Source organism: Musca autumnalis, unplaced genomic scaffold (genome assembly GCF_047663935.1).
Source record: "Musca autumnalis isolate F117 unplaced genomic scaffold, ASM4766393v1 scaffold_1, whole genome shotgun sequence".
Classification (NCBI taxonomy): Eukaryota; Metazoa; Arthropoda; class Insecta; order Diptera; family Muscidae; genus Musca; species Musca autumnalis.
In genome coordinates, this window is record NW_027411644.1 from 256602774 (window position 1) to 256617588 (window position 14815).

At 37.2% G+C, this 14815-nt stretch overlaps 1 protein-coding gene across 2 annotated transcripts in view; it reads right to left on the minus strand.

Annotated features, from left to right (window-relative positions):
• Positions 1–4315: 4315 nt before the first annotated feature.
• LOC141389410 (facilitated trehalose transporter Tret1-like) overlaps positions 4316–14815 on the minus strand; it is a 42884-nt gene continuing 32384 nt past the window's right edge. For both annotated transcript variants that reach the window (XM_073960863.1, XM_073960862.1), the window contains exons 4-5: positions 5456–5707; positions 4316–5378 (exon numbers count right to left, since the gene is read on the minus strand). In XM_073960863.1, coding sequence (XP_073816964.1) covers positions 4462–5378; positions 5456–5707 — 1169 coding nt within the window. In that variant the 3' untranslated portion in view covers positions 4316–4461. The remainder of the gene's footprint in view (positions 5379–5455; positions 5708–14815) is intronic.

The following is a 14815-nucleotide window of genomic DNA, read 5'->3' on the forward strand; positions in this document are numbered from 1 at the left end:
CTCCCTGTGACAGTTATCTTGCGGATGTTCCATTTTATTTGTTGCCGTCAGGGTTTTTTGGAGCTTTTTTTGCCATTATCCCAAGAAGTATGAACTTGCCCCCGAAAACAATTTTACCGTCATGACTTTTTATTAGCAGGTTGGGCCGCAAAAACAAGACGATCTCAGAGCAGGTCTTCACCTTTACTTTTCCCAAATGTTGTGTGGAAGGAACCCGGAGGGGTGGACCGATATAGTCCATATTCGAACCCGATCTATATCTGAAAGGAAAAATACGATGTAAAAAGTTTGTTTGTTTCTAGAGTTATCGTTCACAACACTTTACAGAAAAATTTTGAACATTTGTTGGGAAGGTACCCGAAGGAGTGGACCGATATGGCCCATCTTCGAACTTAAAGTGGCCCATCTTCGAACTTAAGTTTGGGCAAAATATTACGAAGCCCAAAATATGAATCGAATCGGTTGATTCTTTCGAGAGTTATCTGCGTGCCACTGAGCTAGACAGACAGACGAACGGACATGGCTAAATCAACTCCAAATTGTCTGAAACGGATTTCGTCCAAACATACTTGGGGTCTAAACACTCTCGTTAGCCTAAAGGCTGAGGGTATAACAAGAATTTATCCAAAGCTAAATATCCTATTTTAAAACAATAAGCATTAGGAAGAGGTGAATATTTAAAAATAATTTATCGGCAGCAAAATATCCACAGCCTATCACCAAAAAAAAAAAAAAAAAAAAAAAAAACAAAACAAAACCTCATACGTTCATACGGGAAAAGGTGCTTTATCGAAATAATGGTTTTAGACCCCTAGTATGTTTGGACAAAATCCGTTTCAGACTATTTGGAGTTGATTTACCCATGTCCGTCTGTCTGGCTGGCTGGAGCGCACGATAACTCTCGAACGGATCAACGGATTCGTCCAAAATTTGGCTTTCGTAATATTTTGTCCAAACTTAGTTTAAGTTCGAAGATGGATTATATGGGTACACTCCTTCCGCTACCTCCTCCACAAAAGTTTAAACATGTTCGGTAAATTTGTGCGCACAATAACTCTTGAATGGAGTAACCGATTTGGTCCATACTTTGTACATCGTGAAATTGTTACTAGACCAATATATTAATCGGTCCACTCCTTCTGGTACCTCCTACACAAAATTTCGCAAAAGTTCAAGTTAGGACCTGCTCTTGAATCGCTTTGATTTTTGTTGTACGAAATTGCATTCGCTGCCCCCCATACGATGGTATGATCAGGGGTAAGTATGAACTTACCCCTGAGAAAATAGCCTGAAAGATGCAAAAAAAACCCTATGACACCGTGTGTAGTGGTTGTAGCTCAAGATAACTCTCGAACAGGTCTGCCGATTCGGTCCAAATTTGGCATTCGTAATATTTTTTCAAACTTAGTTTAAGTTCGAAGATAAGCCAGATCGGTCCACTCCTTCAGGTACCTCTCCCACAAAAGTTCAAAAATTGTCGGTTAAATGGTGCGCACAACAACTCTCTGTCTCTCTGGGACATAGATCAGGTTCGAATATGGAGTATATAGGTTCACTCTTTCGAGTACTTCCCACACAAAATTTCGGAAAAGTGCTGTTTACGGACTGCTCTCGGATCGTTTTGCATCTTTTTGTAGGAACTTGTATTTGCTGCCCCCATTACGACATTACACGTTTTTCAGGGGCATACTCCCTGAAAGAATTGTCCGAAAGCTGTAAAAGGCCCTATGGCACTATGTGTAGCGGCTGGAGCGCACGCCCATTGATGCTGTTTAGGATTTATTATCGTCCATGTCCTCTGTCTTTATCCTAAAACGATCTAATTATAAAAGTTAAAAAAAAAAATGTTAAGTCGAATTCTCCCGCTTATTGAGACTTATAAGTTTTAGTTTTTCATGGCTGATGTACCGTTGAACCTCACCATTTAAGGAAATTTATAAATATACCGTTTTTCTTGATCGCGGGCGCAAACACCGTTGCCTCGAAAATTAATTTGCAAGCCGATGCACTCATAAGTTTAGCAAATATTGCGATTCCCGAAATTCGTCTACATATATATGTAGCATTTTGGACCACGGGATATTCCTGAATATTTTCTGAAAATTGCATGAAATTTGGTTCAGTAATTTTGGAAAAATAATGTATTGAAAAGAGTGGGCGTTGTCATCAGTTTTCAAGATATAACATATTTAAAAAAGTGGACGTGGTCCGGTATTTTGGCTCCAAATATGTACCTAGGGTACACACAACCCCATTGCCTCCAAAAATTTGTGCTGAAACCGATATAATCATAAGTTTGGCTTATTATTAAAAGAAAGGTGTGGGGAAGGTACCCCACCTCCTCCGAAATTCATTAAATATACGTAATAACGGAAAACATTGAGCTTTTGCTGCAAATTTTAGGCAAATCGGTTCAGTAGTATTGGAGATATAACATTTAAAACAGGCGTGGTGTGGTCTTTATGCCCCAAAGAAGTACTACATTGTAGATTAATCCGTAAATTTTTAAACCATGCGTAATTTTTGCAAATATGTATAGCGTTTTTTAAAAATATCGCATAGGGGAGGTACCCCGCCCCTTCTGGAATTCAATAAAATATGTAGCCTGTTTTCGGGGGCCATCCCTGTACATTCCATGACAATTTTAGGAAAATCGGTTCAGTAGTTTTTGCCGAAAAACTTTAAATTGAAAAAAGTGGGCGTGGCAAAATGTTGTTTCCATTAAAACCTAAGTTGGGTTATGACAGCATTTGATTTTTATTCATAAAAGATATGACGTTTTTTTTAATTTGGCAAAGGGAAGAGGACGGGGTACCCTTCGAAATTCAAGAAATTATGCATCCTATTTCCTACGGATGCCATCCCAGTACATTCCCTGAAATTTTCAGGAAAATAGGTTTAGTAGCTTTGTAAATGTAACATATTTTAAAAAATGGGCGTGGTCAAGTATTTGGGTCCTAAAAAAAGCAGGTAAAGTCGGAGACACAACCACAATTGTCTCGCAAATTAATTTCAAAACCGAAACATTCGTAGTTATTTTAAATATAGCATTTTTATTAAAAATAGGGTATAGGGGAAGTACCCCTCCCTCTCCGAAATTCAGCCCATTTTAACCGGGGGCCACCCTTATACATTCCCTGACAATTTCAGGATAATCGGTTCATTAGTTTTTGTAGAAAAGATAAAAACTGAAAATTCAAAAAAGTGGGCATGGTAAACATTTCTTTGCATAGAAACCTAAGTCGGGTTATCGCGAACATTTCCCAAAAAGAATTATCCAAATCGGTCCAGTCGTTCTCAATGCCATTACCAACGAACAACATTTGATTTTTATTTATAAAGATATAAATATATCGGTACCTATATGGGAGCTACACCAAAACATGGATATATATTATGGAGGCCATATCAAAACGTGGACCAATCTTGACAATTTTTGGGGGAGAAGTTTTGTGGCCACTGGGAACCTCAAATGTTAAATTGCACGTAGTTCGGTCAAAAAATTTTGATAGAATCCTCAAAAAAAAAAAAAAACGATAATCGAGAGGTGCGGTTGTATGAGGGCTATACCAAAACAATGACATATCTTGACAATTTGTAGTTGTGAAGTTTCGTGACTACTGGGAGCCTCGAATGTCAAATTACAGATAGTTTGGTCAAAAAATGTATTTAAAATCCTCAAAATACCGAAAATCGGGATGTGGCGTTAAATGGGGGCCATACCAAAACGTGAACCTATCTTGACAATTTTTGGTATAGAAGTTTCATGACCACTGGGAACCTCAAATGTTAAATTAAAGGTAGTTCGGTCAAAAAATTTAGATAGAATCCTCAACAAACCGATAATCGTGAAGTACCGTTATAAAAGGCTATGCAAAACCTGAACATATGTTGACAACTTTTGTGGAGAAGTTTTGTGACCACTAGGAACCTGAAGGTAGTTAGGTCGAATAATGTAGGTAAAATACGCAAAATACCGAAAATCGGGAGGGCTAAACAAAACGTATATATAGCGTTCTGGCACAATTATTTCGGGTGCTAGATTACAACAGACGGACATGGCTATATCGACTCAGAATATTATTCTGATGAAGAACAAATGCTTATCTCAATGCGTTACGAACGGAAAAACAAACTTCATATATCCTCCATACTATGGTGGAGGGTATAAAACAACTTGATAGCAGTAAATTCGCCCTCAAATCCTACATAAGGATGGTGCGAATTCTAACCCAAACATTACTTGCCCAAATAACCACTACAATTACAAACGTAGCTTCTAAATACACATATTTTTAAATATAACTGCATTGTTGTATTGCATTATGAATAAGAATATTTTTATTTTTTTTAATATATTATTAAAATATTTCTATTGTTTACATAAAAGTCTTTTAACCAGTCCCATTAATCCAAATACAACAAAAAGGTAATCTCAAGATCTCCACCAAATTACAAATTTCACATCTTCTTTGCAGATAGTTTATCTTGGATCTGCGGCAAGCTCAATCCTCTTGTTTCAATTACAACGAAAAAGCTAAAGAAGAAAGCCAAAACACAAAATCCTGCGAATATCCAAAACACATAATGGGTACCCATAGCATCCAGATAAGGATAAACAAATGCGGACCCAAAACCAGCAGCTAAGCATAACGATGTGGCAATGGGTGCAGCAATGTATTTCAGATTTGGCGGTATCATTTCACCCAATATGGCCCAGGGTAATGCACCAAAACTAATACAGTAGAAAATCATGTGGATCACCAGAACTACTATAGGCAACCATAGTATATTGTCCACATTGCCGGAATTCCGTTTTACATAGAAAAATGCACCCAAGGCGGCCAAAGCCATGGCCATAATACTCGATGAAGTTATTAGAATAATCCTACGACCCACACGATCAGCTATAATAGGTATGATAATTGATGATCCCACTTGTACCGTGCCAATTAGAATGGTGGCTATAGCGGGATCTAAAGTACTACCAGCATCAGCGAAAATGGATTGGGAATTGATTTGAACTGCATTGATGCCAGATAACTGTTGAAGTATCAAAAGACCAGTAGTTATAAGCAGAGCTTTACGATTTCCCGGCAATTTGAACAGATCCATCGGAGATCCTTTGGTTGCATTAGATTCCTCTAAAAATTTCTCTATTTGCGACATTTCTTGTTGTACACCACTCAAACTTTGACCACGTAAAAACTGCAGCGATTTTAAAGCATCGTCCTTGCGATTTTTGGACACCAGATAATATGGACTTTCTGGCATAAAGAAGTAACAAATCATAAACACAATGGGCAGGGCAAGGCAACACCATTGCAACACCTGATATGAAACATAGGGACCAATAGAGTAGCAATAAAGAATGCCAGCTTAAAGAAAGACAAAAGAGAGAGAATTTTGGAGAATTAATTCTTTTGGCTGTCATGTTTGTTTGAAGAAGACTTACCTACAATGAACAAATTCATTAGGGATCCCGTGGCACCTCTTAGATTATCTGTGGCTATTTCAGCCAAATACATTGGTAAGGCAGTCATGATGAAACCGGCGCCGAATCCGTTTATCAGTCGAGCGACAAGTAACACCCACGCCACTCTACCAACCATCAATATAATGTAGCCAACAATGAGAAGTGTTGAACTGTAGAGAAGTAACCATTTGCGTCCAATGCGATCTGCTAAAGGCCCGGCAAAAAATGGAACTAGAGACATACAAATTAAATTATTAAAACAAAAGTGTCTCAGAAATAAGAATTAGAAATAACTGACTAAGAAATTAAGAAACATTCAAATTTTAGAGGTTTCTAAGAGTTTTTAATCTATTTTGTAGAAGCTGAACCAAACTTAGAACCAACCAGCAAAGAACATGGGAGCCACATGAGCAGAATAACTCTTTACAACAAACAACGTTAAAAAAACCAACCAATAAAAAATAGACGTAAAGTTCTACACATAGCAACAGTATTTATTGTTAACTTTTATTTGAAAATTTCATTTATAATTTTGCGTTTTTATTTTACCGATTTTTGTCGGTAACCCAAAAAATGATTTATGGAATCACACTCCACGTTTATCAGGTATAATTCGAATTATTTTACTTGTAATTCGAATTATTCCATTTGTAATTCGAATTATTCCATTTGTAATTCGAATTATTCTATTTGTAATTCGAATTATTCCATTTGTAATTCGAATTACTCCATTTGAAATTCGAATTGTTCCATTTGTATTTCGAATAATTTTATTATAAATTCGAATTATTTTATTTGAAATTCCAATTATTCCATTTGTAATTCGAATTATTCTTTTTGTAATTCAAATTATTCCATTTGTAATTCGATTTATTTCATTTGAAATTCGAATTATTTTATTTGAAATTTGAATTACAAATGGAATAATTGAAATTTCAAATATAATGATTTAAACTACAAATGGAATAATTCGAATTGCAAATGTAATAATTTGAATTACAAATAGACTAACTCGAATTACAAATGGAGTTCTCGAATTACAAATGAAATGTTGCGAATTACAACTAAAATGTTTCTAATTACATCTGAAAAAGGTGTAGTAGAAAGTTTTTCGTCGATTGTAAAATAATTGTAGCCTGCAGAGCGACTTCCTGAAAATTTGCCTTTGGTCCCCATACAAAGTACTATGGATATAATGATTGGTCAGGGGGCACGGGTCATCGTTAACCTTCACCTCAAAGTCTCACAGCTTACTTTGACGTGGACAGCAACCGTCAGTTCTATCATCAAAAATCTGAAGTTGCAGGCACGGTGAACTCTGCAACCGTGATTTTTTCATCATTTTATCAACGTCGTCTCTTTTTTTCTATTGGCGATGTTCATATTTTCCTTTTTCCAAAAGGAACTAGTTCCTTAATATAGTTCCATAGTTCCGAGACCGATGTAGTTCAACGAATCTTTCTCTTTCATCGTTCCTTTCATTCCAAATAGTTCCGAGACCGAAATGGTTCAACGAATTTTTCCCTTTCATCGTTCGTTTCGTTTCAAATAGTTCCGAGATTGAAATAGTTCAACGAATCTTTCTCTTTCGTCGCTCTTTTTGTTTCCTTCGTTCCAAATAGTTCCGAGACCGAAATGTTTTCATGGTTTAGTGGATGAATTGACATAAAAATAAATAAATTGCAGCGAACAAACAGCAACAACGTAAGATCGACGTAGGCGTTAATACATTTAACATTGACTTAATTTTTATTCATTACGTATGAAATGACTTAATAACATACATGAAATCGTACGTTATGTCAATGAAATGTATCATTGATTTTGAACCAACGTAAGGCTGCACTGCATTAATGAAAGTATTTCATTAAATTAATGAAAATATTTCATTGCATTAATGAAAGTATTTCATTGTATTAATGAAAGTATTCCATTATATTAATGAAAGTATTTCATTACATTAATGAAAAAGTTTCATTCCATTAATGAAGAGCTTTCATTGCATCAATGAAGAATTTTCATTGCATTAATGAAGCAGAGATCTTTACAAATATGCTAGAGAATTACCAGGTAGGCAGATGGTGCCATCAAGACCACTTGTAGATGAGAACGGCATATCAACAACATCCAAACAAGAGCAACTACAAATCTGGACAAAATGTTACTCCAATATGTTATCGGTAATGGTACATTCTACACAACAACTGTGTGATTGCAGAGACCACGTAGTCAGGGAAGACATTAACATCCAAAGCCCAAACAGGAACGAAGTAATATAAGCTATTAAGTCTTTACGAAATAGCAAAGCACCTGGTCCTGACAATATACCACCAGAATTACTATCAGCTGACACCGAAACCAGTGCGCAGATTATACTTTCGGTAGTTCAGAGCTTTTGAACAAGTGAGTCACTACCTAGTATAATCAATGAAGGTATCATAATCATACTACCTAAAAAAGGCAACCTCACAGAGTGCAGGAACTGGAGGGGTATATCGTTAATGAATGCAGTAGCGAAAGTAATATGTATCGCATTCAAGGCCAAGCGCATTGGTGAACCATTGGAACCACTATTGAGAAGAGAACAGGCAGGCTTCCGACCACACCGATCGTGCGTTGACCACGTTAACACTTTGAGGGTAATAGTGGAGCAGTCTGTTGAATGGAGATCCCCGCTGTATCTGGAATTCATCGACTTTGAACGAGCATTCGACACCATATCCCACGATGCAATCTGGAGCGCTATGGTTTGCAAAGGAATTCCGGCAAAATTGATTAACCTCTTAAAAGCCCTGTTGATAATGCCACGTGCCGAATCCTACACGAATCCTAGCTAAGCGATAAAATCAGCATAAACGCAAGGCAAGGGTGTGTTCTCTTTCCACTGCTCTTTAATATCGTACTGGACGTGATAATGAGCAGTGCGATGAGAAACTCCTGTGGAATACAATGGGGGCTACAAGGAAGACTGTTAGGCCTTGACTATGCTGATGATATACGCCTGCTCACCCACAAGCATTCACACATGGCCGCAAACTTACAAAGCATTCACTGCTATGCAGCTAGAGACGGGCTGAAGATAAATATTGGGAAAACTAAGTGGATGTGCATTAACACTACAATGACATCAAACATTACCATCGACGGTAAAGAAATTGAAACTGTTAGCTCCTTCATATATCTTGGGAGCATAATAAATTACAGTGGTGGAAGTAAGGAAGATATAGTACACCTAATCAAAAAAGGACGTAGCGCGTTTGGTGCACTGGAAAACGTGTGGCGCTCCCAAATTATCTCCAGGCAAACAAAATTGAGTTATTTAACTCGAATGTTAAGTCAGTAGTTTTGTATGTCACTGCAAGTCTTCATAAACAGGTGCTTGCGTAGAATAATGGGCATATTCTGGCCCAACACCATATCGAACATCTCACTGTGGCGGGAAAGTAAACGGGAACCGGTTCGCATAGAAATAACGGAAATGGATAGGTCATACCCTACGGAAGGATAGAAACGACATTGCCAGACAATGCTTGAGTGGTATCCGCAAGGTAGCCGGAGGAGAGGTAGACCGGCAAATACATGGAGAAGCTCTGTCGAGGCAGAAGCATCGAGTACGGGTCGAAGTTGGAGTGAAGTTAAACATTTAGCATTAAATAGACTAGAATGGAACAATTTTGTTGTGGCCCTATGCTCCACATTGCACAGTGGGTCCACTTGTATGGAGAATGTGGCCAAAAATATTTAGAGTGTACAAGTTAAGGCAATACGCCGGTTACAGCTTAGTGCTGCTGCGAAGAGTGTTTTAAGAAACCACGAGCGTAACATTCTCCCCCCTTTCCCCTCTGGAGGGGGTATATGGTAAGAATTATTTAATGATGTTAATACAAAATGTCATGTACAAAGGTCCCGATTATCTTATGATGCAAAAATAGGCTTGGGGAAACATCTCCAAATCTCCGAAACAACATAAAATCCAACCAATTTAGCGGATTAAAAAAATCAAAATTTTTGTCTGAAAATTGGTAAAATTTTTAATATAGACCTTATAGCGCTCCTTTTGAAAGGCACCTACCGCCAACGTAAGACAAATTTGGAAGAAGATTTTTTTATCTTGCCACTGATGCCAATTATGTTAATGTACGTGGTCAGATAACAGAGTTATACGCTAATATATCCATAGAAACCCTATTCTAGGGCAGCTTTAGTCAGCGACCCACCATTTATAGTCTGGCACTAGATGGCAGCTGATTTTAATACTGAATAATCTTAAACCCATGACCTACTTTGGAAAATTATTCCCGAGGTGGGCACTGGTGGGCATCATGACTAAAACCTTAGGTCAACACGCTAAAACACTATTTTTTAATGAAAATTAAGCTATTACCCCCTCCTTCAAAATCCACTATAATATTTTGCTATACGTATTGGTTTCGCGATATTTTGAATATATTTACTTGCACTTAAAATATAGGTTGTACTCACAACAAAGAATATTAGTCAAATGTTCCGAGTTTTGAAGCTATTCTTAAGAAGATCGCGTTCGAATGAAACAAAAACTAATATATTTTTAAAAAGGTCCATGCCATAGCTATCAGAGTTGCCAGATGTTGTACCAAAATTTTGACATTCATTTTTTTTATTTTTGGCCAATGGGTGGATCCACTGTGCATTGGAGCAAAAAGGAATAAATAATAATAATTAATGAAGAGGTTTCATTGCATCAATGAAAAAGTTCCATTGCATCAGTCAAAAAGTTTCATTGCATTAATGAACAAATTCGTTAATTTTACTTCAATGACACTTTTTTCGTTTTATTCAATGAAGCTCTACGTCGCACTATAGGTAATATGCCCTGTTTTTGAGACAAAAACAAGTAAAAAAGTATCAGTCGGCTTTGCCGACAGAGATATACCCTCAGCCTGTGTATATTGAAACAATTTTTTTCCAAAAAACGCATGTATTTAGGGAGTTTTAAAAATTTTGGGCGTTTGAACTGACAAAAATGTTGATTAGGATTTAATATCAAAAGTTTTGCGGAGGAGATACTAAAAAGAATGGATCTCCAGCCACTACATATGGTACCATAGGGGTTTTTTAGAACTTCAGGGATGTTTGCTCAAGAAGTATGAACTTGCCCCTGAAACAACTTTTACCATCGCAATTGAGGCAGCAATGCAAGTTGCTTCAACAAAAATAAAAGTGATTCGAAAGCAGGTCTTAAAGTGAACATGTATCCGAAATTTTGAGTGGGAGGTACCGGATGGAGTGGACAAATATAGACCATATTTGAACCTGATCTATATCTGGTAGATATATTAGGATGTGTAAAGTATGGACCAATTCGGCCACTCTCTTCAAGAGTTATCGTACGCACAATTTTCCCGAACATTTTTGAACTTTTGTGGGGGAGGTACCTGAAGGAGTGGACCGATATGGCTTATCTTCGAACTTAAACTATGTTTGGACAAAATATTACTAAGGCCAAACTTTGGACCGAATCGGCAGACCTGTTCGAGAGTTATTTTGCCCTCCAACCTCCTCACACGGTGTCATAGGGGTTTTTTGCAACTTTCAGGCTATTTTCTCAGGAAGTATGGACTTGCCCCTGATTAAACTTATACCGTCGTATGGAGGGCAGTGAATACAAGTTGCTAAAGCAAAAATCAAAGCGATTCGAGAGATGTTCCTAAACTGAACTTTTCCAAAATTTTGTGTGGGAGGTACCCGACGGAGTGGACCGATTGAGTCCATATTAAAACCTGATCTAAGTCTGGTACACGCTCCACGATGGGCAAAGTATGGACCAAATCGGTTACACCCTTCAAGAGTTATCGTGCGTACAAATTTTCCGAACATTTTCGAACTTTTGTGGGGGGAGGTACCGGAAGGAGTGGACCGATATAGCTCTTCTTCGAACTTAAACTAAGTTTGGACAAAATATTACGAAAGCCAAAATTTGAACCGAATCGGTTCATCCCTTCGAGAGTTATCGTGCGCTCCAGCCAGCCAGACAGACAGACAGACGGACGGACATTGCTCAATCGACTCCAAATTGTCTGAAACACATTTGGTCCAAACATACTTGGGGTCCAAAACCATTATTTCGATGAGGCACATTTTGCCCGTATGAAAGTGTATATACCCTTCATAGCCTAAAGGCTGAGGGTATAATTAATAACAGCGGAATTAAAGGATTTTTTAACTTTTTAAATTATTTTTGTGTAAAAGTGAGATAAAACAAAGATTTTTACAAATAACTACGTATATAACGAACAAAGCTATTTTTTCCAATGCCGTTTTCATTAGTTTTCTTATACACAACAAAACGATCACGGTAGTAACACAAATTTTGTCCCCGCGAGTAGATTTTCCAACGAATTGTTACTACAGTTTTGTATATTTTTCGAATATACATTAATAAAGACGAGTTTAGTACTCCTTTAAACCGTATCAATGATTAATATGTAATAGAGAGATAAAATAAAGCTTACTGCTGCCGCACCGTTTATAGAAAACCACGGAAATACCGAACAATTTGTCGCCATTACTTATTTTACTTGCAATGATAAAATCTCATAAATATCAAAAAACGGGCAAAATCGGGTTTTGAAACCTAGTAATACCAATGCAGAAGACTTTCAGTAATGTGTTCTAGGGGGCAAAATCACGGCCAATTTAGTATAACACTATGCAACACTGAAAATGCAAACATCTTATAGTATGCATTTTTGAAAGTACATATTTAGACTACAACAAGTAAGAACGGCCGGGCCGAACTTGTTATACCCTCCACCACAAGTTGTATTGAAGTAAAATGGAATAATTTGTTTCCTTTCGTGTATGAAGAAGATTTAATACTAAATTTCAGCAATTTCGGTAAAACAATGTGAGGCACCATTCTATGCGGGCTATTTCAAAACGTCGATCTATACCGACAAATTTCTTACGGAAAGTTTTTAGGCTCAAAGAAGACTAAATACCAAATTTCCTATATTTCGGTAAGAGAATGTGGCTAAAACTTAAAAAATAACGAAAATCAAGAAGTACGCTTCTATGGGGATATAGGAAGACGTGGACCTATACTGATAATACTCTTCTGGAATATTTTATTACTCTTGGAAGACGAAATAACGAATTTCAGCCATTTCGGTTGGATATTGACGTCGCAGTCTTCAGTATTACGAAAATCGGGAGGTGCCGTTCTATGGGGGCTATATCGAAACGTGGACCTATACCGACGAATTTTAGTCAGAAATGGGGCAATATGAAAGAGTAGACCTGTACAGACATATTTCTGGCGAACAGTTTAATATCACATTGAAGACTAAATACCAAATTTCAGCCATTTTGCTGGAATATTGAAGACCCAACCTTCAAAACACGAAAAATCGGGAGGTACCTTTCCATGGGGGCTATATAAAGGCGTGAACCTACACCGGCAAATTTAAAATTTGAGTACCCCCAACGAAGTCTAAATACCAAATTTCAGCCATTTCGGTGGAATATTGAGGCCACAACCTTCAAAATACCGAAATTCGGGAGGTACCGGCCTATGGGGGCTATATGAAGACATGGACCGACACCGACAAAATTCTGGGAGAAAGTTTTGTACCCCTAATGAATTCTACGTGCAAAATTTCAGCCATTTTGGTAGGATAATGAAGCTAAAACCTTAAAAATACCGAAAATCGGGAGGTACCGTTTTATGGGGGCTATATGAAGGTGTGGACCGATACCAACAAAATTCTAGGGGAATGTTTTATACCCCTAAAGAAGACTACGTACCAAATTTCAGCCATTTCGGTGTGATAATGAAGCGAAAACCTTCAAAATACCGAAAAACGGGAGGTACCGTTCTATGGGGGCTATATGAAGGTATGGACCGACACCGACCAAATTCTGGGAGAAAGTTTTGTACCCCTAAAGAAGACTGCGTACCAAATTTCAGCCATTTCGGTGTGATAATGAAGCGAAAACCTTCAAAATACCGAAAATCGGGAGGTACCGTTCTATGGGGGCTATATCAAAACGTGGACCGATATATCCCATTTTCAATACCAACCATCCTGCAAGTAATAGCAACTTCTGTACCAAATTTTGACTCTCTATCTTTAAAATTGCGAGCTGTATCTTGATTTCAACAGACAGACGGACGGACGGACGGACAGACGGACATGGTCAAATCGACATAGAATTTTATGCTGATCAATAATATATATACTTTATAGGGTCTCCGACGAATATTTCGATGTGTTACAAACGGAATGACAAATTTAATTATACCCTCCATATGGTGGAGGGTATAAAAACCCTAGTAGGGTTTTGTCCTGTCAGATCCAGTTCGGATTTTATGGGCTTATCTAAACCGGGCTAAATCTACACTTTTTTGCATTTATCAGGGCTTTATCTCAGAAACGAATAGTAATTTGGCCACGCTGTCTTTAGCAATATTGTAGCCCTAAACTAGTAGAATGTATCTTTTGAAAAAACCACATAAGAAAAATTCCATCTAGGGCATCAAAACCTATAAAATGTAGAAAAATTTACATAATTGCTGAAATTCTGGTCAGTATCGGCTAAACTATTGGGAGTTGAACCAAGTAACCTTTAACAAAAATCTTCCAAATAATGTTCTCAACAATTCTTCAGAACATTCCGAAACTCTAAAATGCTTACTTCATGTTGTTTCATGGGTATTCTGCATCATAAGTTTTACAACACGTATTTCAAACATAGTTCACACCAACATTTTATTCTCGCATTTCGGATTTCACAACATTATTGACATATTTATTAAATCGTCGTTGAGAAATGTACTGAAAACAACGGGATAGAGGCGTTTTACAACAATGACATGTCCTGAAGAGTTATGTATTACATTCCAGGGAATATTTTTCCAAAAGAAAATATTCAGAAAAAATTAACGGTTTTGGAGATACGGTGCGAAATGTATAAAAATTGTGGAATTTTTGCATATATTTTGAAATTTGAGGCAATAAATGTAGTTTTTCGAGTTCATTATTTCTCAAAATATTTTATTCTTGTCCTTATCTACAAATTTTCTTCAGAGGTCAGAAGAAGATTCGCATTGGTTTCAGAGATATAGCCCCGAATTTCTTTAAAAACTCAATATTTAACCATGTTTAGATGGGGCCATAAAATCCGAGCTGGATCTGACACAACAAAACCAAACTAGGGTTTCTTGTCATTTGGGTCTGTACTTTCAAAAAATCCTCAGTTCGAATTGTTTGCACAAGGTCACCTTAAAAATGTTGCACAGTGTAAGTCTATATAAAGTGAGTTTAAGAAAAATAAAATATTTATTTCTGTTTTTTTTTG